The sequence below is a fragment of the Manis javanica genome, chromosome 10 (assembly GCF_040802235.1).
Source record: "Manis javanica isolate MJ-LG chromosome 10, MJ_LKY, whole genome shotgun sequence".
Classification (NCBI taxonomy): Eukaryota; Metazoa; Chordata; class Mammalia; order Pholidota; family Manidae; genus Manis; species Manis javanica.
Window position 1 is genome coordinate 1,763,448 of NC_133165.1, and position 20,529 is coordinate 1,783,976.

At 58.3% G+C, this 20,529-nt stretch overlaps 1 protein-coding gene and 1 long non-coding RNA gene across 8 annotated transcripts in view; both read right to left on the reverse strand.

Moving 5' to 3' along the window:
• Nucleotides 1-5,422, reverse strand: part of LOC140843938 (nuclear envelope pore membrane protein POM 121-like) — a 31,697-nt gene extending 26,275 nt beyond the window's left edge. Inside the window, exon 1 of the mRNA XM_073214487.1 lies at nucleotides 4,845-5,422. Within this exon, the coding sequence (XP_073070588.1) occupies nucleotides 4,845-4,906 (62 nt within the window). The 5' untranslated portion in view covers nucleotides 4,907-5,422. The remainder of the gene's footprint in view (nucleotides 1-4,844) is intronic.
• Nucleotides 5,423-11,177: 5,755 nt separating this feature from the next.
• Nucleotides 11,178-18,984, reverse strand: LOC140843939 (uncharacterized). Of its 7 annotated transcripts, none has more exons than XR_012121865.1 (4): nucleotides 17,496-18,974; nucleotides 15,647-16,794; nucleotides 14,311-14,513; nucleotides 11,178-13,962 (listed from the first exon to the last, which is right to left on the reverse strand). It is a non-coding gene; the product is annotated as an uncharacterized lncRNA (long non-coding RNA). The 7 variants fall into 7 exon arrangements; XR_012121864.1 differs by having other exon boundaries at nucleotides 14,311-16,794; nucleotides 17,496-17,642; nucleotides 17,758-18,972; XR_012121869.1 differs by lacking the exon at nucleotides 14,311-14,513 and having other exon boundaries at nucleotides 16,572-16,794; nucleotides 17,496-18,984.
• Between the last annotated feature and the right edge of the window lie 1,545 nt (nucleotides 18,985-20,529).

Sequence of the window (20,529 nt, forward strand, 5' to 3'; positions counted from 1 at the left end):
AGATGCTACTATGTGGGAGCCCAGCCGAAAAGGGGAGCACACCTTTAGGGGCACGGAGGGAACACCTTCTGTGGGCCACACCCCACCCCGTGCCTGACCCACGCTCCTGCTTTGATTCTCGTAACAACCTGTGAGGTCAGTACTGTTACTGCTCCCAGCGCTTATGAGCACACTGAGCCTGGGGGCGGGGGAACCTGCCTGGGGCCGTAGGGTTAGTAAGCATCTGCGCAGGTGACTGCTGTACCCCAGCTGGTCTTTAGATTGTCAATCATTGCGGAATAAATCTTCACCCCCAGCCCCAGCTCCTTGTCATCTCACCAGCTCTCTTACAGGCCCCAGGGACAGGCCCTTCTTTATTACCCCAGAGACAGTCATTGTCCATGCTATATAAAACATCTACTCAATTTAACACCTATTTATTGAATCTCAAACAGACATGAGGCTGGAATTAAGGGCTACAGAAAGGTCCCCCAACAGATAAGTAAGTCCTTACTGTCCAACGGTTTATAACCTAACAGGCAAGACAAAGAAAAGCACCCTGTTAACTATAATTACAAGGATGCAGACCGCCTGTGTCAGGGTGTCCATCCACTCCGCCACATCCAGGCCTCATATCCTGACTTAACTGTGAAAATACAGCTCAGTCCAATAAATTGCAGGAAAAGAGCAAAAAGGAAACAAAGAGAACGCATGGTAAACAGGAAATGCAAAATTATACGGCAGGCATAGGTCCAACCACACCAGCCATTATATTAAACGTGAACGAGTTAAACTCTCCTCCTGAAAGATTCTCACGTGAAAATACAAGAGCAAAAGCCAGTTTGGTGCCATTTTATGAGGCGCACTCCGGGAACGAAGCGGAACGGGAAGGCTCAGAATAAAAGAACAGAGTGCAACGTTCTGAAAAGGAAAAGCGAGGTGCATGTGGCTCCGAGACAAGGTGGAGCAACGCGGTCAGTGTAAATGCGTGGTTCGCACTCTTAGCTGCACATAAAAAACTGAAGGCTGGGCCCTGCCCCAGAGATTGTGACTGGACTGGTCTGCGATAGGGCCTGGACACTGCTTTCAAAGTCCCTCAGATGATTCTAACATGCAGCCGGGGCTGGGGACGACGGCACAAGCCCAGCAGCGTGTCCCGGGGCTGCGGGGACCAGACAGGAAGGAAGTCTTGTGAGCAAACAGTTCAAGGGAGCACCCAATAAACACCAGATTGATCGGCCAGGTGACTGATACTCTCTCTACTGAAACCTTCTGTGGTGATCAGACAGTGAATTCCTCCACGCCCAGCTAATAATCCTGGGGAAGCACAGTCTAAACTGAGAAGATTGCTGCTGCAGTGACTCTGGCTGTTTCACGGCCCAATCTGCGTCTGCCCAGGGAAGGCCATCCCGCTCCGGGCCCACGCTTCTGGGCGCTCATCGTTCCAGCTGCTTCCCGTAACACCAGGGCATGTCTTGAAGGACTATGCTTTGCAAGGTTCAAACAGGGCTCAAGGCAATCTTGGCACCCTAGAGCGTGAGGAGGTCACTCAGGTTCGAGACCAGCAGACAAGGAGTACCAGCCTCTATTAACTAAGCACCTGCTACACACCTGACGCTTCACACGCCTCATCTCCAGTCCTCTCCACCACCTCACACTCCTCCAAGTCACAGAGTCAAAACGGACCTTCCACCACTGTTTGCTGAGCACCTACTTTGTGCTAGGCAGCATTCTATGGGGACAGGAGCAATCTCACAGCATACAAAGTCCCTGCCTTTAGGGAGCTGACACTCCAGCAATGAGGAGTAGGGAAGAGGACCCCCTGTTCTGGAGGCACAAACTCTGAATTCTCCTGCAACCTTTAACTGGAACCAAGAAGTGACCAAGCCCAGGACAGAAAAGCGAAAGCCGCAAGCGCCACGGGTCTGAAACCTGAGCCCAGCTACTGGGAGCAAAGAATTCTGCATGTACCAGTGTTCCTGCAGCCATGCAGCCTTGCGAGGGCAGAGGGCCAGGGGGAGCTGCCAGCCAGCGAACAGCTCAGGGTGTGTTTATCTTAAAGACCCAGCAAACCCCTCTGCCCAGGAAACGATGGGCCAGGGGGCCTGCTGGGACACCCTGCCCGCCGGCTCCTGGCTCAGAACACCGAGGTGAGAGAAGCCGAGGGTCCCTGGGTGGGTTACTCAAACTCTGAGCCTCACCTGGACGAGAGAGGGGATGCAGTATTACCTGAGCAAGATAACATGATCACAATCTAGGGCAGCTTTTCGGGACTCAATCTCAGATCCCCTTGTATGTCCACACCTTTCCTGGCCCCCCACTTCCTGAGATTTTCTATTCGTGTCTTCCCGCCTGGGACCTTCCTGCTTCTCCTCCGTTCCTTCTCCCCAGGCCTCAGGCACCTTGGCCTCCTCAGGCTACTCCCCACTCCCAGCTCACCAAGACACAGGAGCCCAGGACAGAGGACTCGGGGCTTCCCTCCAGGCTCCTGCCCATGCCGTTCCGCTGCCAGCTCTCCCCGTCCATCCATCCCAGCCCTCAGTGCCTACAACTGGGCACCTGGTGACCTAGCTCCAGCACGCAAGGAAGCGCGAAACAGACTCTTACCACCGAGACAGCTGATGGACCCCAGTTGCCATATTTGCTTCTAATATTGTTTAAAAGGAAATACAATGCTATCATTCATGATTCCTTAGCCCCTCCCGCTGGGACAGCAGAATTTTGAAGCTGCAGGTTTCTTCCTAAATCTACATTTTCAACACCTATCTGTGTCTGCATCCCGAAACATCTAACAGAATTGCTTCGTCTGAATGTTTTTTTAAATGTACACAAACGTACTCTTTGTACCCCTCCCCAACGCGCTCTGCTCCCTGACGCCCTTCCAGCTTCAGGCCTGTGGATGCACACCCCCACTCTGCGCCCTCTCCTCACCCATCCCAGGCCCGCTTGGATGCCCCTCCTCCAGGAGCCCAGCCGCCTCCCCCAGAGGGTGGGTGCCCCGGGCAAGAGTGTAGAGAGGGGTGGAATTGGGGTAGGACTCCAGTCCCTGAGTCCCCAGCGCTGAAAAAGATGAGAACTGCTTCCTTCCCAACCCCTACTGGGGAGGCCGAGATGTCCGGGCTCCTCAGGGTTCATTATAACTTTCTGTTACGTCCAAGCCCGGGCCTTGGGGGACTAGACACAGGGCAAGGCGTGGCCCATCTCCTGCTGTGTGCGTGTGTCCACGTGGGAGGCACTGGAGGGGCCGAGTCTTGGTACGGGGAGAGCAGAACAGCCCTCCGTGGCTGGCACAGAGTATGCGGTTGTGCAATGCCGAGAACAGCCCAGGGACTGGACGGGACCCCAGCTGAGTTTGAGAGCCAGCTGGACCCGGCCACAGAGGAGCAGCGGGCACGGCCCTGCCCAGTCTCTGCGGTTGTGGAAGATGAGGGAAGCTGTCGGGCGGGGGGACCTTGGAGGAGAGGAGAAAACATGCCTCTGAACTTGAACAGCCCAAAGGGGAGATGGGGGCGGTGGGATCACAGGGCTGAGGAGTTTCTGCAGGGCTGGAACTCATGGTAACAGAGCCTGCACACGCCCCCCACTCAGTTTCCCCAGGCCCACCTGCACCTGTCCCACAGGTCTGCCTGGGCTGGGCCACAGAGTGGGGTGAAAGCCCTGGCTAGAGTCTTTTTCTCGCCCTAATCTGGGGCCTGGGGAATTGGGGTTAGGGAGTGAGAGGGTGGGCTCATGAACAGGGCACCTCGGGTGGGTCCTCCCACACAGGTGGGCTATGCAACTCGGGGAATGAAGCCCTTTGTTGGGAGAAGCCTGGTAGAGCTCTCCAAGTGGGGAACCCCCACCTCACATTCCCTAGACCAGGGAAGAGGCAGGGACCTAAGTTCCACCCTCGCCATCAACCTCAGCATCTCCAGGAGGCTCCCCTAAACCGGTTATTAAATGAATCCATGAGGCTTATATCAGAACGGACGTGGGCTGCCTTCTCAACGCAAACACATCAAGACTTGTCATTCCCTTCCCAGGCCTCCCTGGGAACCTGTTGTTCAGAGATGTTGCCAGTTTCGGGGCTGGGGCTGGGGGTGGAGTAGGGCACGCCCCTGAGAAACCATGCAGCTGGGAGGAGGCCCCGGTGTAGACCCCAGCGTGGCTGCCCTGGGGGCGGGGGGGCCGGGGCGCCTCAGCATGTGCCCCCCCACCCCACCCACCGGCTCCTCTCGGCGAGGCTCTGGAGCAGAGGGTGGCAGGTGCCGGGAAGCGCTGTGGCAGGTGGCACCCGCCACTCCCATCTCGCCCCTCCCTAACTGGGAGCACCCGCGCGCTAAGAAGGGCTGGTAAGCGCCCTGCCCCCGTGCGCCCCTAGACAATGCTTCCTGGGTTCCCCGCGGCGCCCCCGCCCAAGGTGTAGCGTCCTCTAGGCACACCACTCCGCACCCCGGCCGTGCCTCCCGCTCCAGGAGGGCCCCCGGCGCAAGGGCGACGCCAGGACACGGAGTTGTCCTGCACCTCCACCTCGGTCCCCGCCGTCCGGGCGCCCAAGTCAGTGCCGCCCCTCGCCAGACACCTAGAACTCTGTGGTGCCAGATACCGTGCTTCCCCCGGGCACCCCCGGCCCATCCCAGTCCCCCTCCGACGGTGCTTGCCAGCTGAAGGGCGGCCCTCCGGCCCCGTGTTCCCGCGCGTCGCGCACCCCTGTCTGGCTCAGTCCCCGGACGCCTGGCCTTCCCAGGCCCGTGCCTCCCGGGCGCCCGGCAGCCCGCGCGGCCCGGCCGTCCCTCCACGCGCGCGGAGGTGCTTCCCCGCCGGGCCGCCCCGCAGCGCGCGGGATTCCCGAGGGCGTCCCGAGCGCGGCGGGCGGCGCCCCTTACCTCCGGGTCTGCACCTTGGGGCTGTATTTGCCTTTGTTTCTCTTCCTGAAGAGCGAGTTCATCGTGGCGCGCGGCGGGGGCGGCGCACCGAGGGCGAGCGGCGAGCGCAGGCGAGCGGGCGGCGGCGACGGACGGCCGAGTGCGGCGCGGCGGCGGCGCCGGGAAACTACTCGCGAGGGGCGGGGCGCGCGCCGGCCGCGGGCCCCCGGGTCGCTCCCGGGGGAGGTGGCGCTCACCTCCCCGGGGCGGGGCCTCCAGGGCCGCTGGGCGTGCGCCCTGGACCCTGCGCGCGCGAGCGCGGCGCCGGCCGCGGCCGAGGGCGGGGCCAGCGTCCAGGCGGGGCCCCGCCCCTCCCCGTGGCCCGCCGGCCGGGCCGGGGCGCGCAGCGAGTCCCTCCGCAGCTGGCCCGGCGCGCCCCGGGCTGAGGGCCCCTCTCTTCTTCTCCGCCGCCCAGGGCCCTCAGCCGTCCCCTCGCCGTGGCTGACACCCAGGTGGGCACCCCACACACGTGTGGCAGACGCCGTGTGGGTCTCCGGGCCCTGGATAGCTGGGGAATGACACTCAGGTGGTAGCAGTGTTCATGGCAATGAGGAGGGGGTGCTCTGGTCTGCGCCTGCCTGAGTTCAAATCCTGCCGCCACAAATGGTCCGCAGGCTCCTAGGCGAGGCTTCTTCCCGCCCCCAGCCTGTTTCCTTCGGTGTCGCCCAATACCTGCCCACATTCCAGAGCGTTCCGAGATTCCTGCAGGTAATTCACACAAAGCACTTAGCACAGCGCCTGGTCCCACGTGTGGGAAGCTTTGCCCTCATTATCATCATCTAGGGCAGACAAAATAATACAAAATAAGCCTTGAAATAATCCTATAATAACTGCAGGCCCTGGCATCATAGAAATACTTCACGGCTGGTTATAAAAACTGCCGGATTCTGATTCAGAATGGCCACATTGCACAATTGGGCCATCATGTGCACGGTTATACTGTGTACTGCTGTGTGCCCGAGTTAGACTTTGCACCAGCATGTGGCCAGGCTAGACAGTGGGCATTGAGTGCCTGGGTCACACCGTGTGCCGTTAGAGAAGCCTGCAGTTGGATGGACAGAAAATGGAGTCTGGGTGAGGCCAGAGGGGGCCACCGCAGCTGGGCAGGTTCTGGGTGGTCTGAGCCCGGCTGGGGAGCAGGAGCACACAGTCTCCAGGGGAGATGCTAGATGGCACCAAGATAGTTCATGGCCAAAGGGCTCAGCTGGGGATCCAAGACGTCTGTTGGGGAGGGGAGGGCAGCACAAGCCCCAGGGGCACCCAGAGTCCCCAGGCCAGGCCTTTCCCCAGCTGTTGTACACCTCTAAAGTAAGGTTGGTGGGGAAGCTGACTCCCAAGGGCCTTTCCTGTCCCAGACCCCAGAACACCTGAGAACACCAGCATCCTCTGGGCCATCTCTTGTTCCAGCTGCCTAAGGACTTGTTTTGAAGTGTTAGAAACTTTAGGAAAACCTTATTCTTAACGGGGCATCTGTGGGTGGGCTCAAGGGGGTCCGTGAATCCTCCCAGGGTGGCTTTCAAACTGTGCGTGTCCATACATGCATTTTTCAGGGGAGAGAATCTATTTCTTATAGTGAGTTCATTCATTCAGTCATTCAACAGATACTTGCTAACGTCCTCCTAGCCTTGGCTGCCTGCTTCTACTACACTGAGGGGCAAAGGGAAAAACCAAAAAATAGCAAAGGGCCTTTCTTTTAAGGGAAGGGGAGGGATAAATATTAATAATAATAAAACAAATTGATGATCCTCAAATTGTTAAGGTTCCAAAAGCGTCCAGGGACTTTAAAAGGATGAAGGACATGGCAGGATGCAGCAGCTCCGAAGTTGTGCATAAGGTTCCCCAGGGGAAAATGCCGACCCTGGGGCCCTGACCCTCTGAGCTCCTGATTGGGGAATATAGGAAGGGTCCCAGGAACCTGAACTTTTGCCAAGCCCCCCTTTTGTGAGAAGCCAGGAGCAATGGATCCTGCCTGCAGCCCCCCAGCTGCTCAGGTGGGGATCCCTGAACAGACCTTTCCTCCAAACCCGACCCTGTCGTTTCGCCTCTGAACTTGGCCCTGCCTGACTCCTTTCTCAGGCCATCGCCCCAGGTGGGGAGTTCCTCCCGGGGCAGGCCAGGGCTTGAACAAGTCCCTCTATCCCGAACTGACTTCCGAAGGCTAAGGGACATCTGTCCAGCCAGCCAGCCGACACTGGGAGCAGGCGTCAGGGAGGACCTGAGGTCTGAGCACAGGTCTGGGTCTGGGAGGTGCACCTGGGTCCAGAAGGCGGGCCATCGACAGGGACCCAGGAGGGAACCTTCCTGGTTCTGCCCATGCGTCAGCTCTGCCTGGAAGCCTGCCCTTAACTCCCCCCCTTATCTTTCCCTAGGGAGGCTCTCACACGGGGGCCAAGCATGCCTTAGGGGTGTTCATGGCGGCACTGTTGCTATGGCGAACCTGGGAAACAATGTGGTGGCTGTGGGAAGGGGCGGTTGAACCCCAGGGCACACCCTCTCAGGGAAGGAAGAGGGGCAGATGTGGAATGTCACCCAGACGCCCGGGACACAGGCAGCCAGGTGCCCGAGGACATGCAGAGAGAGGAGGGGAGGACACCCGTGTATTGGCACAGAAACCCGGAAGGATCCCAGAGGAACCGTCACTGCAGCCCCATCGGGAGGGGCAAGCGAGAGATCTCATTTCCCATTGTACACACACCCTTTTGTAGTGTTTGGAGTTGATTATTATTATTTTTTAGATTTCCTTTTGCATCTGATTGTTTATGGCCTCGAATTGCTTTTTTGAAGTATTTTTCTAGGTACTATTTTTTTAAAAACATGCTTAAAAATGAGCCAAATTTGGCATTCCCTCTTCCCAGAGCCTTCGCTGTGTGCCCCTCTGCCCACCCCCCACACTCTACGGTTATAACACCCTTCCTTGTCCAGCTTTCTTACTGAACTGGAGAGACTAGTGGATAAAGTTTATGGAAGTATGAAATTTGGAGAAGAGAGAAACTGTCCTCAAGTTGAAAGGTGATCTCCCCTCAAGCTGTTGACAGTCTAAGATCAGGAACAGATACATAACCCGCCAGGATCAGTCTGGGGAGAGCCTCATCAGGCCCCAAACACGGGGAGGGGGTGGGCAAACCACTCAGTCCCTTTCTGCTGTGCGACTGTGGGCACGTCATTTCCCTGAGCCTCAGTTTTCCTCACCCGTGAAATGGGCACAACTGAAGCATCCCCTCCATAGGGTGAGGCCCCATGGGTTAAGCACACAGCACACACTCTGGCAGTGAGGGTTGAGCAATGGGAGGGGGTTGCATCCGTGGCTGGAGACTGGATACTTATGGGGCTGCGGCGTACAAGCAGATACAGGAACTCCAAACTGTGTTAGAGCTGTGGACTAATCCCACCTCTGAAATGCTTTTCCTGTCCCTCCTAGGAAGGTGAAGGTTGGCTTTGGGGAGGGAACCAGCCTAGGGACCTCCAGGTTAGCAGGCTCATAGCTCAGCTGCTGAGTAACAGCCGTGACATGGGTATTAATGCCACTGGTTTACTGAGGACTGACTGCCCAGCAGCACTGGCATGTGCCGCCAGCTGATCAGTGCCCCGTGGGGACCCCCCCTGGGTGAAGCAAGCTAGCCCTTCCCCCCTGGGAGGGGCATCTCTTATCTCCTGTTCCAGGGAGGAGCACCGAGGTCCTGAGATGCCAGGTGCCCGGCCAGCCGCTTCCAACCCCAGCACTCAGGCCCCCGCGTGCCTCTGCCCTCCCAGGCCCCCGCTGACCCAGCTGGGCCTGGCCCTGGAGCTTCCGGGAGAAGCAGCCGGCTGAGGGAGGAATTTGAGATGCATGTCACCATCTCCCCTCCCTCCATTCTCTAAAAGCTGGAACCTGGGAAACAGTCTGATGGCCACAGGAATTATCTTTTCTGGCAGACCAACATAAGGGCTCAGAGTCAGTGCGGCTCTGTGTGCGTGTGCACGTGTGTATGCACGTGTGCTCGACACTGTGGGCAGGCCGGATGGGGCGGGAGGTGTGTCTGGCCCCGTGCGTGCTCCTCCGGGTAGATGGGATTTGTTCGGTTCTGCAGAGCCCTCCTAAGGCAAATGACTCATCCACACAGGCTCTGGGCTCTGGGGAGGGCGTTTGCTTTCCTTGGGCTTCCTCCATGGTTCACCCCACTAAGACAGCACCTGGAGCCCCATCCTGGTCCCTGGCGACCAGGCCGCCTCGGGCCCTGAACCCTGTCCCCTCTCTGCCGCTGGGTCAGGCTGCTGGCTCCCAGGAGGCCACCACCTTTCCAGAGAGTCACCCTCACCCTCCCTGTTTGCTGTCATTGTTTCCCCAGCAGCTGGACTGGCCTCACTCACTGGCCCGGGCTGTTTCTGTGAACCAGTTTCAAACAAGTAGGGCAGCATTCCCCTGGCCCAGAGAGGGGTGTGTGGGGGGCAGCCTGTTCCTTTCCAGAGCCTTCTCCTCCTAGGCAGAGGCCCGGCCCATCTTCCTGTGGACAGCCACTCTATCATCCCCAGCAACATGACCTCACCCCCACCTGGGGAGCACTTAAACCATGGAGATTCTAGGGCACCCCCTCCAAGATTATGGTTAGGTTGGTCTGGGTTAGGCCTAGAATCTGCATGTTGACACCTACCCTCTGAGAGGCTGAAGCAGGTGGCTTCTGGGCCATCCTGAGAAACAAGTGTGAACAGAAAGAGTTGCTTGCCCACACTCAGGCCCTGGTCCACAGCCACCCAGGAAGAGCCCACAGGCTGTAGCTTGAAGCTGTACTGGGTTTGAGTCCTGGCTCTGCTACACACCCAGCTGTGAGAGTTTGGGTAGGTGGCTTAACTTCTCTGAATATTGTTTTCCCCAACTCTGAAATGGGGAAGAGCCAGTGCGCTATGATGTGTGCAGAGAGCCTGGAACAGAGGACCCTCTGCTCCCTGCCCAAGGGGCCAAGAGGGGGCTAGCCCCGCTTCACCCCATGTTTTGTAACACATATTTACTTTCCTTGCAGAACAATATAAAGGATGGAAAATCATGCTGGCCCCTCAGCCCAGATGGGCTGACTCACAGTCCTGGGCTGGGGGCCGGGTGAGCTCTGCACAATACCCCTGGGGCCCAGGGAGAGGCTGGGCCCTGGCAGCAGCAGCACAGAGGGTCTGTGGTGAGTCACCCGTTCCGCCTGCCCCTGAGTCACCTCCACCAAGAATGGGCCTTGGGCCCCCACCTGACCGGGGCCCATGGCAGACTGCCCATCCTGGCCTCCTCCCCAGTGTCTGCCCAGCAGCCCCCCTGTTGCCCCCTGGGGAGCCACCGCCCAGGTGGACCTCCTGCCAGTCCTTGGGACGCAGGTGTGCCCCTGTACAGCAGTGTCTGGTGTCAGAATGTTGAAATAGCTCCCCACCAGTAGTTGGCTAGAGGCCCTGGGCCTTTGGCCAGAAGCTGGAAACCTGGCCACCTAGGGGGCTAACCCTCAGCCCAGCAGGGTCCTCTCAGACGCCCGCTCCACACCGGGTAGGCCTCTTCTGACTCAGCTACGTTGCCTCCGTGGGTCCATCTTGCAGATCGAGGCCTCGTCCTGAACCCCGGACTGCTCCCAGCACCACCTGCTCCCTATCTCTGGACACCTCATTTCAAGCCCATCCCTGGGCCTCTCCGACCTGGCCGAGACGGCCACCCAGTAAGCACGTCACGGGGCCAGGGCAGAGAGTGGAGCTGGGTGGGGCAAGCAGGCTCTGCCAGGCCAGGGTCCCCGCAGGACAGGCTGCACAACCGCAGCCCCAGACTCCCGTCCTCCCCTTAACTTCCTGCCACCCTGCCCCACAGGCCCCTGCCAGGGCTCACACGGCCCAGACCGGTGGGGCTGCATTTCTGGTGCCAGAGTCCAGGGTGTGACAGCCCCTGGGGATGGCCCCACTCAGGAGATCAGGACCCTATTCCCTCCTGAGTCCGGGGGCCTGAGAGACGGACAGGCCTGGCCACAAGGTGCAGAATACAAAATCAACCCAGGTTTTAGCTAGAAGCCAACCTGGGTCGGAATCCTGGCTCTGCCATGCTCCCGGCTGCGCAGCCTTAGACGGCGACTTCTCCCTTGGAACCTCGGTTTCTTCGTCTGTAAAATGGGGAGGAAACAGTGAGCTAAGATGTCAAATCCCAGCTCTGCCATCTCCTGGCTGTGTGACTCTGGGGAAATTTCTTCATCTCTCTGAACCTGTTTCTCTACCTGGGAAATGGGGACACTCTGGAACGTGCTACATAGGGTCTTAAAAGGAATCAGTGAAGTAAGACATGCAATAATGACAAACAATAATAACTTTGGTTGAACATTTACTATGTGCCAGGCCCTGTGTTAAGTGATGGGCTTGGGGAGTTGGCACCATCTTTTCCAGATTTATTGAGGTGTGAAGGACATACAATAAATTGCATATATTTAAAGCATACCATCTTTATGGTATGATGGGATTGACATAAGCACCCTACGCCCGTTGCCACAACAAGGATGACAAACTGGCACCGTCCCTGGCCATTTCTCAGATGTGGAAACTGAAGCTCCGAGATGGTAAATGGCAGCTCAAGGTGGTCAGGAGGGGACTCAGGATTTAAACCCTACAATCTGAGCCAGGGCCCTTATCCCCACCTCTGCCACCATTTAGTGGGGTGCCTGGCATAGGGTAGGCGCTCAGTATCTTTGTTGAATGAAGAAGGGATGACAGTGAATGGGAGGGTCAGTGCACGTTGACGGCGGCAGGGAAGGCCCCCAAAGGAGGACCAGAGAGAGGTAGCAGGTCCTGAGTCAGAACGCTGGTGGAGAAAAAGATTCTGTTCATCAGATGTTAATTAAGCACCTACTATAGCGACGAGTCCTGTTCCTGGAATTGAGGACACACGGTCCAGTACAACAGAGGTTTCTGCCCTGGGGCAGCTTGCTGCAGAGGCCCCGGGGTGGGGGTGATGGTGTAACTTTGAGGCCACCTGTGGGTGGATTGATGGCACCTGTCCCATGTGGCCCTCAAAGGAGCACCCCAGGCAGACGGAGTCACGGAGGCCCAGGGACACTGTGGGAAGGGTTAGACCCGAGGCTGAGGGTGGTCAGAGTCCTGGCAGGAAGGGGCGGGGGACCCCTCACACTTCCTCCTGTGCGGCACCGGCATTTGCTTGGGAATGAGGCTCTCCACCGCTGCCAGGGAAGGATCTTGACCTCTTGCCCCCACAGTGCCTCCCACACATTCACCCATCAATTCATCAAGCATCTACTCTGCGCCCAGCGCTGGGGACACAACAGCTAGGGAGCCACAGCCCACATATCCCCAGTCTGGGAAGGCAAAGGATCAGAAAAACAGTCAACCACATTTCTAAAGAAATGAAAGAACCTAAATGCACTTCAGTGGGGGGAGTGGCTGATACATGATGAAAGGGCCACAGTCCAGAAGGGTGGACAGGGGTCAGGAACGTGGCAGGTCCGTGGGCCTCACAAGGAAGGAAGCCCGGGGTGCACTCAGCGAGAGAGGAAGTGTCCGCCATTAGGGTTGTCTGTTTGCCCCTTGGGATCTCAAAGAGCGCTGCCCCTGTGTCTTGGTGTCTGCCCTCCTGCCTGCCTGCCTGGGTCTGGGCCTGCCCGGGCCCTTTGCCCACTCTGTCTGCTGAGGTCAGACACTCCTGCCAGGGACCTGGGCGGCCAAGGCCCCACGGGCTGCCTTCCTGGGCCATTCTCTGGTCGCTGTCTCGGGCTTAGTCCCCGCACTGGGCCTAGGCCTTGGGGACTGACGAGTCAGCACCAGTCGGCTCTGGACAGACACCCCCTCTTCGGGGCCCTGGCGTCCCTGCCCCACCCTGCCCTCGCCCAGGCCGCCCTGTTCCCCCGACAGGGGCAGCTGTGCTGGTCTGGGGGCGACTCTGAGCAGCCCCCTCCAGGGGGGCTTCACCGATGGGAATATTCTGTGTATAGGGAGGCGCAGGCCGCATGTAGCTACTGTGCACTTAGAACGTGCAACCGTGTTTTTAATTTTATGGTTTATGTTTTACTTACGATTATTTATATAAAGTATGATATATTCACGTCCCTGTAATTCATTGTAATTTAAACAGCCACGTGTGGTCGGTGGCTATCGCACTGGGCTGCTCCAAAGAGCCAGTCTGGGCTCAGGCACGGAGGAGGGGCCTGGCCTCCCGGCCTCCCCCCAAGGCAGAGGCAGCTGCCGGGGCCCGGGACTGGGCTGCAGTGTCCTCTGGGGTCACGCAGTTGACGGAGTCAAGCTTAGGATGTACTGCCTGTGGTCACCCCAAGCCCGCCCCCAGCTGCTAGGTCTGAGCCCCGCCTCGGGGGCAGAATCATGCCCTGAGCAGACCTCTTTATGTTGGCGTGCGCGGCTCCTTCATCTCTCCCGGAGGCACTGACTGCGGCGTCTCAGCCTCTCCCCCTGCACCGCTCCTGGCAGCTCCAGAGGACAGGACTGGACGGGGGGCTGGCGTCACGGCTCATCTGCTGAGAGGCAGTGGGGCCTCATCCTCCTTCCCACCTAGAGGATCCCAGGCCAGGGCTGCCCTGACCCAGGTCTCCCAGCACAGAGCTTGAGTGCAAGGCCTTGGCTTTTGGATGGGACCCCAGAGAGTCGGGGTGTAGGGGTGGGGCCTCTGGAGGGGGAGAGCGCACCACGGGAGGCAGACCAACTCAGGGAGCAGGCACACACTGGCCCTGCACGGGGCTGATAGTGGCCCCCTAAAATAAGTGCAAATCCTAAATCCCTGGAGCCTGGGAATGTGACCTTATTTGGGAAAAGGGTCTTTACCGATGTAATTCAGTTAAGGATCTGAAGATGGGGTCCTCTTGGGTTTAAGGTGGGCCCGGGATTCAGTGACGGTGTCCTAATAAGAGAGGAGGGGGAGATGCGGGGCCCAGGGACACTGAGAAGGAGGCCATGCAGCCACCCACCGCGCAGACAGGAGGGGTGCGGTCCGCTGACGGTGAGGGACCACCAGCCAAGGAGGGCAGGCCCCGGAAGCTGCAGAGGGCAAGGACAGTCTCTCTACGGGACTCCCGAAGGCGCTGACCCTGCTGACTCCTTGGCTTTAGCCCAGTGAGAATGATTGCAGATTTCTCATCTGTAGAAAAGTAGGATAATAAACTTTTTGTTGTTTTTTAACTCACCAAACGTGTGGTAATTTGCTGACAGCAGCAGAAAATTAACACACGACACTTCCTGCCCCCAGCAGGACTCTGTGCTGCCATCAAGGTGACCTGGAGTCTGAGGAAGGTCATGGATGCAGAAAGGGCGGGGGGTGGGGTGGGGGGAGGAACGGGTGTCTCCTTCCACCCTCTGCCCCCTCCTCTGCCAGTCCCCTGGAAGTGGGCCCACACACACGCCCCCTGGGCACTTTTCCTAGGTTAGGGTTACCCAGATGGTGGGGGGGCGTGTGGATGCTGACGCAGCCCCAGGCAGAGATCCTTACGTGATACCCTGACTCTGTGTCTGTGGCTGCGCACTAACTCCAGGAGTTAGTGTCCGGACCGAGTTGAGCTGTAGGACCCCCAGCTGGTGTCCTGAGCGCTGGAGAATTGGTCGTCGGTGATGAAAAACCCCCACCCACCTGGAGTCTGAAGCGCTGTGAGTGTAAACCGTTCAGCCATAAGAAGGAATGGGGTCTGGCACCTGCTGAACGTGAACAAACCGTGGAAACACGATGCTCAGTGAAAGAAGCCGGACGCAGAAGGCTGCATAGCGTCTGATTCCATTTATATGGAGCGTCCGGAATAGGTAAACCCGGAGACACAGAAAGCCAGTCGGCGAGCGGCTGGGAATGAGAGAGCCGCCTGATGGTTACAGGGTTTTGTTCTGCAGTGATGAAGATGTTCTAGAACTTGATGGTGGTGAGGAGCGCACCGCCGCGTGGCAGCTAGAAGAGACCCCACTAACTTCCGTAGTGTAAATGGGTGGGTTGCACGGCACCAAAATTATGTTTAATAAGACAGAGTTATCAACGTGGATGGAGCCAGAGAGTATTATGCTCAGTGAAATAAGCCAGGCAGAGAAAGACAAGGACCAAATGATTTCCCTCACTTGGGGAGGATAACAACGAAGCAAGACTGAAGGAACAGAATAGCAGCAGACTCACAGAGTCCAAGAAGGGACTAGCGGTTACCAAAAGGAAGGGGGTGGGGGCAGGAAGGGGATTAAGGGGCATTATAATGAGCATTCCCAACATAGGTAGGTCACGGGGAAGGCGTGTAGGAGAGAAGACAAGGAGCGACTCTAGCATCTTACTAGGCTGATGGACAGTGACTGCAAAGGGGTGTGAGGGGGACTTGATAGGATGGGTGAAGGTAGTAGCCACAATGTTGCTTATGTGAAACCTTCATAAGACTGTACATCAATACCTTGACACAAAAGCAGAACAGAGTCGTCACTTTCCTACACTGCCCCATCTCAAATGCCACCCTCTTGACAGAGTCCCGTGGGGGATGGCCCCACCCTCCAAGCGGGCACTATTTAACCCTACCGATTTATTCATTATGAGTCTCTTATTATCATAGTCCAATATACAGAACATAAAACTTACCATCTTAACCATTTTTTAGTGTACAGCTCAGTGGCCTTAAATACATTCACACTGTTGGGCAACCCCCCCCTCATCCCCCCGCACAACCTTCTCATCTTGCAAACCTGAAACTCTGGCCCCGTGAAACCCTCACTCCCCACCCCCTCTTCCCCTGCCTCTGGCAGCCGCTCCCGCTCCCCTTCTGTCTCTGAATGGGACAACGCTGGGGACCTCACACAAGGGGACTCACACAGTGCTTGTCCTTTGAGGCCGGGCTTCTTTTACTGAGCATGATGCCTTCAAAGTTCACGCATGTCATAGCACGTGTCAGCGTTCCCTTCCTTTTTAAGCCTGAAGACTGTCCACATTACCCCCATCTTCCCGGAGGGGACACTGCAGCCACAGACACTGAGGGAAGCAGGGCCAGGCTCACGGCGGCTGACCTGACGTACCGCTCTGCCCCGCGGCCCCGTCCAAGCGCCAGCGGAGGCCCCCACGTGCCTCGGCTGTGCTCCCCCCTCACTGACAGCTCCTGGGGCGCAGGTGGCCTGCACCTTGGACCCTGACTCCACACGCAGCACCAGGTGGACTCCTGGACCACGTGTGGATGGGATGGGACTTGAGGGGGTTGGGGGTCGAGGTGGGCAGGGCCCAGCCGGGCAGCCCCCGAGGTCTGGCTTCCCCAGACTCCTGTTCGATCAAATGTGCCCAATGATGAGGACCACCGCATGGAGCTGGGCACCCCTGTACACAGCTGTCCTGCCTATGACCCTTATGGCCCTTGAGGTTCCCCAATCCAGGCGGCCTCTGAGGAGGAGGAAGAAGGGACTTAGACGCAGCCCGTGGGCACCTGAGATGCGGTGCAGGCTGGGAGGAGGAGAATGAGGGTGACTGCTTGATACGGATGGCTTCCCTGCTGCAGTGATGAACATGCCCACGAACTAGACAGTGAGTGGTGATGGTCGCATCACCTTATGAATGTCCTAAAAGCCACTGAAGTGTACACTTAAAATGGGAACTTTTGTGCTGTGTTTCACCACGATGAAAAGCAATGCCCCACTCCAGCTTCAGCACGCCCAGGGCCTTTCTGTGTTTTGGGGCCCAGATCAAGGCCTTGTGTCCCCACAAGGGTCTGGAGCCTGGACCCTCTCACTCCTACCCGCCCTTCACCCCACCTGCTCTTGGTGTCTGAGCCACCCCACTGAGGACACTTCCCGGCAGGTCGCCTTCCGGAGGCATGTGCGTTGGGCCCAGTGTTTTACTCAAATAGATGCATTACTACTGGTTGAGTTTCCCGTGGCAGTGGCCGATCCGTGGTGGAGATATTCAGAGCTGAGGGGTGGTTTCTGGAGTTTTCAAAAACCTCCTCCCCAAAAGGCAGCTTTGGCCTGGTCATTCCTGCAGGGCAAGGAGGAGGCGGCAGATAGAGGCTGAGTCTTTCTGGAACCTTCTCAGTCTAAGGCCAGGATGCCTGGGTATCTGCAGTTCAGACTAAGAAGGCACATCTTCTGGGTACTTCACTGCAGCCCTGGGGCAAGAAGCACTGGAGAACCAGAGCCCTGGGTTTGAATTCCTCACCAGCTGTGTGACCTTGGGGAAGTTACTCAACCTGTCTGTGCCTTAGTCACCTTATCTCTAAAATGAGGATTAAAATAGCTTTGATCTTAAACGTTGCTCTGTTTTGATTTAGGTGAAAGTCATATAATGTAAAATTAATTATTATTTAATGTGTACAATCCACTGTTGTTTAGCGCATTCACACTGTTGTGCGAATGCCAGCTCTCTGAAATTCCAAAACATTTTCATCACCACAGGGGTTGTTTTTGAGGCTGACATGTGTGAATGTTAGTAAAGCCTTAGAACAGTGCCGGGTGCAGCATGTGCCGAATAAGTGCTCAATAAAAGGCAAGAACACTTGGTAAGTGCAGCGCTCATAATAGGTAACACGTGGTAGGCGGGGCTTTCAGTTCGCTTCCCTTGGGCTGGAGGGAGAGGGAGCTAGGTTCTCCCTTCCCTCTGGGCCGCATTTTCTACTCCGGGCACCCTGCACCCACCCGGCTGTCACACCCTTCCGCCCCCACCCAGGGTCACGTCCTCACCGGCTGGGGGCAGGGGAGACGCTGCTGGTGTCCAGGAAACCCGGCGCCTCGCCGCAGCCTCCGGGCTTCTCCCCTCTCCTCCAGGCTCTTCGGTGCGCCGCTCGCTGCATCTCCCACGCCCGTTCCTGCTCCCCGCGCTGTCACCTTCTGCGGCGGACACACACGTGGGGGCACGGTTACCCAGGAAGGCTGCTCTCTGAAGCCTTCTGGGACCCCCAGGCGCTTGGGAGAACCCCTCACATGCGCCGGCCCGCAGTCAGACCTGTCCACCTATAGAACCATTTGGGCAGCGTGTTTAACGGGCGGGCTCCTGGGCCCCTCGGAGCGGTACTCGGGAGCCTTCCCGTTACCCTGCAGTCCGCTGAGGGCGGCCCCGGGAGCTGGACGCTCCGCCCCGTCCTTCCAGGCGTGAACATCCTGTCCTGCGGTCACTCTGTGCCGGTTTAAGGCCTTCCGTGCTGCAACAAGAGCTGAGTGTTCGCGCCCTCCTCGCGCCCTGCACCGATGCTCAGGAGAGGCTTGCGAGTTTCCTTGACCACCCCGGGGTACAGCGAAACATCCCTGGAGCCCGTCTCTCGCCTTCCTCTTCTAGGGGCGACGCAGGAGTCAGGGGCTGTCATTTGCTGCCACCTTGTGGCAGGGATGGGAACTTTGCGCTCCATTTCCATCCCTGGTCATCTTAATCAAGAAAACGCACTGAGCACCTACTGTGTGCCAGCTCCCCAGTCAACTCCTGCGCACCCGGGGGCAGATGAATTACACAGACATGGTCCCTGCCCTCTCGGAGCTCACAGTCTCCCGGAAGAGACCCTCAATGACCCACAAATAAATACAGTGAACGAATACAAATGATTAAGGGATGTGCACCCGCTAGGAAGGACACAAACGAGGCCGTTATCACAAGATGCAACGCTGCATTTCCTCATGGGGCGCTCTGTCTCCCTGGACACCCTCTTCCTGCCCAGGACTGCAGGCCACGCAAGGGCAGGCGTTTCTGTCTGGCTGATTCCCCCTGGAGAATGGGTGATGTCCCGCAGTTCTGACACATAGTAGGTGCTCCGTAAAAGTCGAATGAATGCATACACAATGGTGAGGCTGCTCAGAGCCAGCTTCCTGGCTGCCCCAGGCGGAAGGAACACATGGGGAATGGGAAGGGAGGGCCTGGGAGAGAGGCTTGGTCCCTGGGGATCCTGGGAGGGTTAGAAGGCTTTGGATGTGAGCTAAAATGAGGATGATGTCAAGTGTCACCCTCCCAGGGAGGCCCCCCATCCATCCTGTTTTAAATTGTACCCTCACACCCCTGGCTTCATGAAACGCTTCACTGCCTATATTTTTCTCCTTGATGTTTTTTACCATCTCATTTACTATGTATGTGCCGTATTTATTTGACGTCTGTCTGCCCTCCAGAATGAAAACAACACGCGAGCAAGGATTTTGCCTGTTTTGTTCACTAAGGACTGCCCTGTGCCTGGAACGCCCGGCACCTGGTAGGAGCTCCGTACGTGCGGACCCGGAGACAGCCGTGGGTGGGCGGGGCTTCGGGCGGGCCAGGAGGGCCCTGGGCGGTGGCCAGCGGGGAGGGCGGGGCTCAGATCCGAGTAAGGGAAGGGGCCGAAGGTAAACTCTACTAGGGGGGCGGGGACGGGCGTGGCAAGGGTCCGCCTGGAAGCAGAACGAGACTGGGAGGGGGTCCTTGGGGGGAGGTCTTCCGAGGCTGGTAGTTTTCGGGGAAAGACCAGTACGGGGCGTGGCTCACATGGGCGTGACCAATCTGGAAGGAGGGCGGGGCTAAGGCTGGGCGGGGCCGGGGTGGGAAGGGTCCTGTCAGGGACAGGTCAACCTGGGCGGGGCCAGTGGCAGAGAGGCGTGGGCAGGGCCAGGCCATGGGCGGCGCCAGGCCGGGATGTCCTCTGTCCCGGGGCCTGGAGCGCTGTGTCCCGGCGGGGCTAGCTCCCGCCTCGCTGGCCCCTCCTTGGCAGGCCGGGCCCCAGAGTGCGCAGGACCGGACTCCCCAGGGTCCGAAGCTGCGGTCGGGCACTGTGCTTTGAGGCAGGCGGCCGCCGAGGCCCCGGCGGACTGAGCTCTGCACTGCCCCGGGGCTGTTATCCCGGAGACTCTGAGGGTAAGGGTGAGCCGGGCTGAGGGGGCCTGTGCGTGCCTCTGTGTGTGTACGTGTGTGTGTGTGTGCGTGTGCACATCAGTGTGTGTGCGAATACGTCTGTGCACAACAGAGAATTTGTGTGTGCTTGGAGTTGGGTACGTGCATTCCCCAGGGAGCTCCGTGTGTGTACAAAGTCGCCTGTGTGTGCAAGGGCAGTCCCGCGTGGGAGGAGAGTCGTGCATGGGTGTGCATGCGTGTGAGATAGGGCGCGTGTTAAATGTGGCGAAGACAGTGTGTGTATGTCAGGATGTCTTGGAGGCACATGGGAGGGCGGGTGCAATGATACTTGGGGGGACCGTAGGGTCAGGACGCCTGTGGTGAGCTGTAGGGTGCGTGGGTGGTGAAGTGTAGGAGTGTGAGAATTGCGAATGTGTGTTTCATGAAGTGGCAGTGGGCAGTGCTTTGAGGGCCTCAGTGTGAAGGGGTGGGCACCAAGGAAAGTTCCGGGGTGCTGATTGCTCTTGGAGGGGTGAGTGTGGTCTGGGGCGGTTGGTAATGAACAGGGCAGGTGTTTGGGGTCTGGCCTGGAGTCATGTGGGGATCAGACCAGTCGCATCACTTTGAGAGGTGGGGAGATGCGTGGGTGGGGCCAAGAGGGGCTGGTCCTGCCCCTTGCATGGGGAGCAGCGGGCAGGGTTCTCGCTTCTGCCTCTCGAGTCACCTGTCACCCGGGCTCTGTGCTCACTGTGCCTGAGTGGCTCCTGCGGGCGCTCCTGCAAGGACATGGTGCAGAAGTACCAGCCTCCTGTCCGCGTCCACGAGTACCCATTCGAGCTGGTCATGGCGGTGAGTGACCCCTGGTTCCCTGGCCCCAAGTGACGGTTAGAGGGGCTCAGCTATGCCGCGACTGAGAGGGAGCTCCTCATTCCCCCG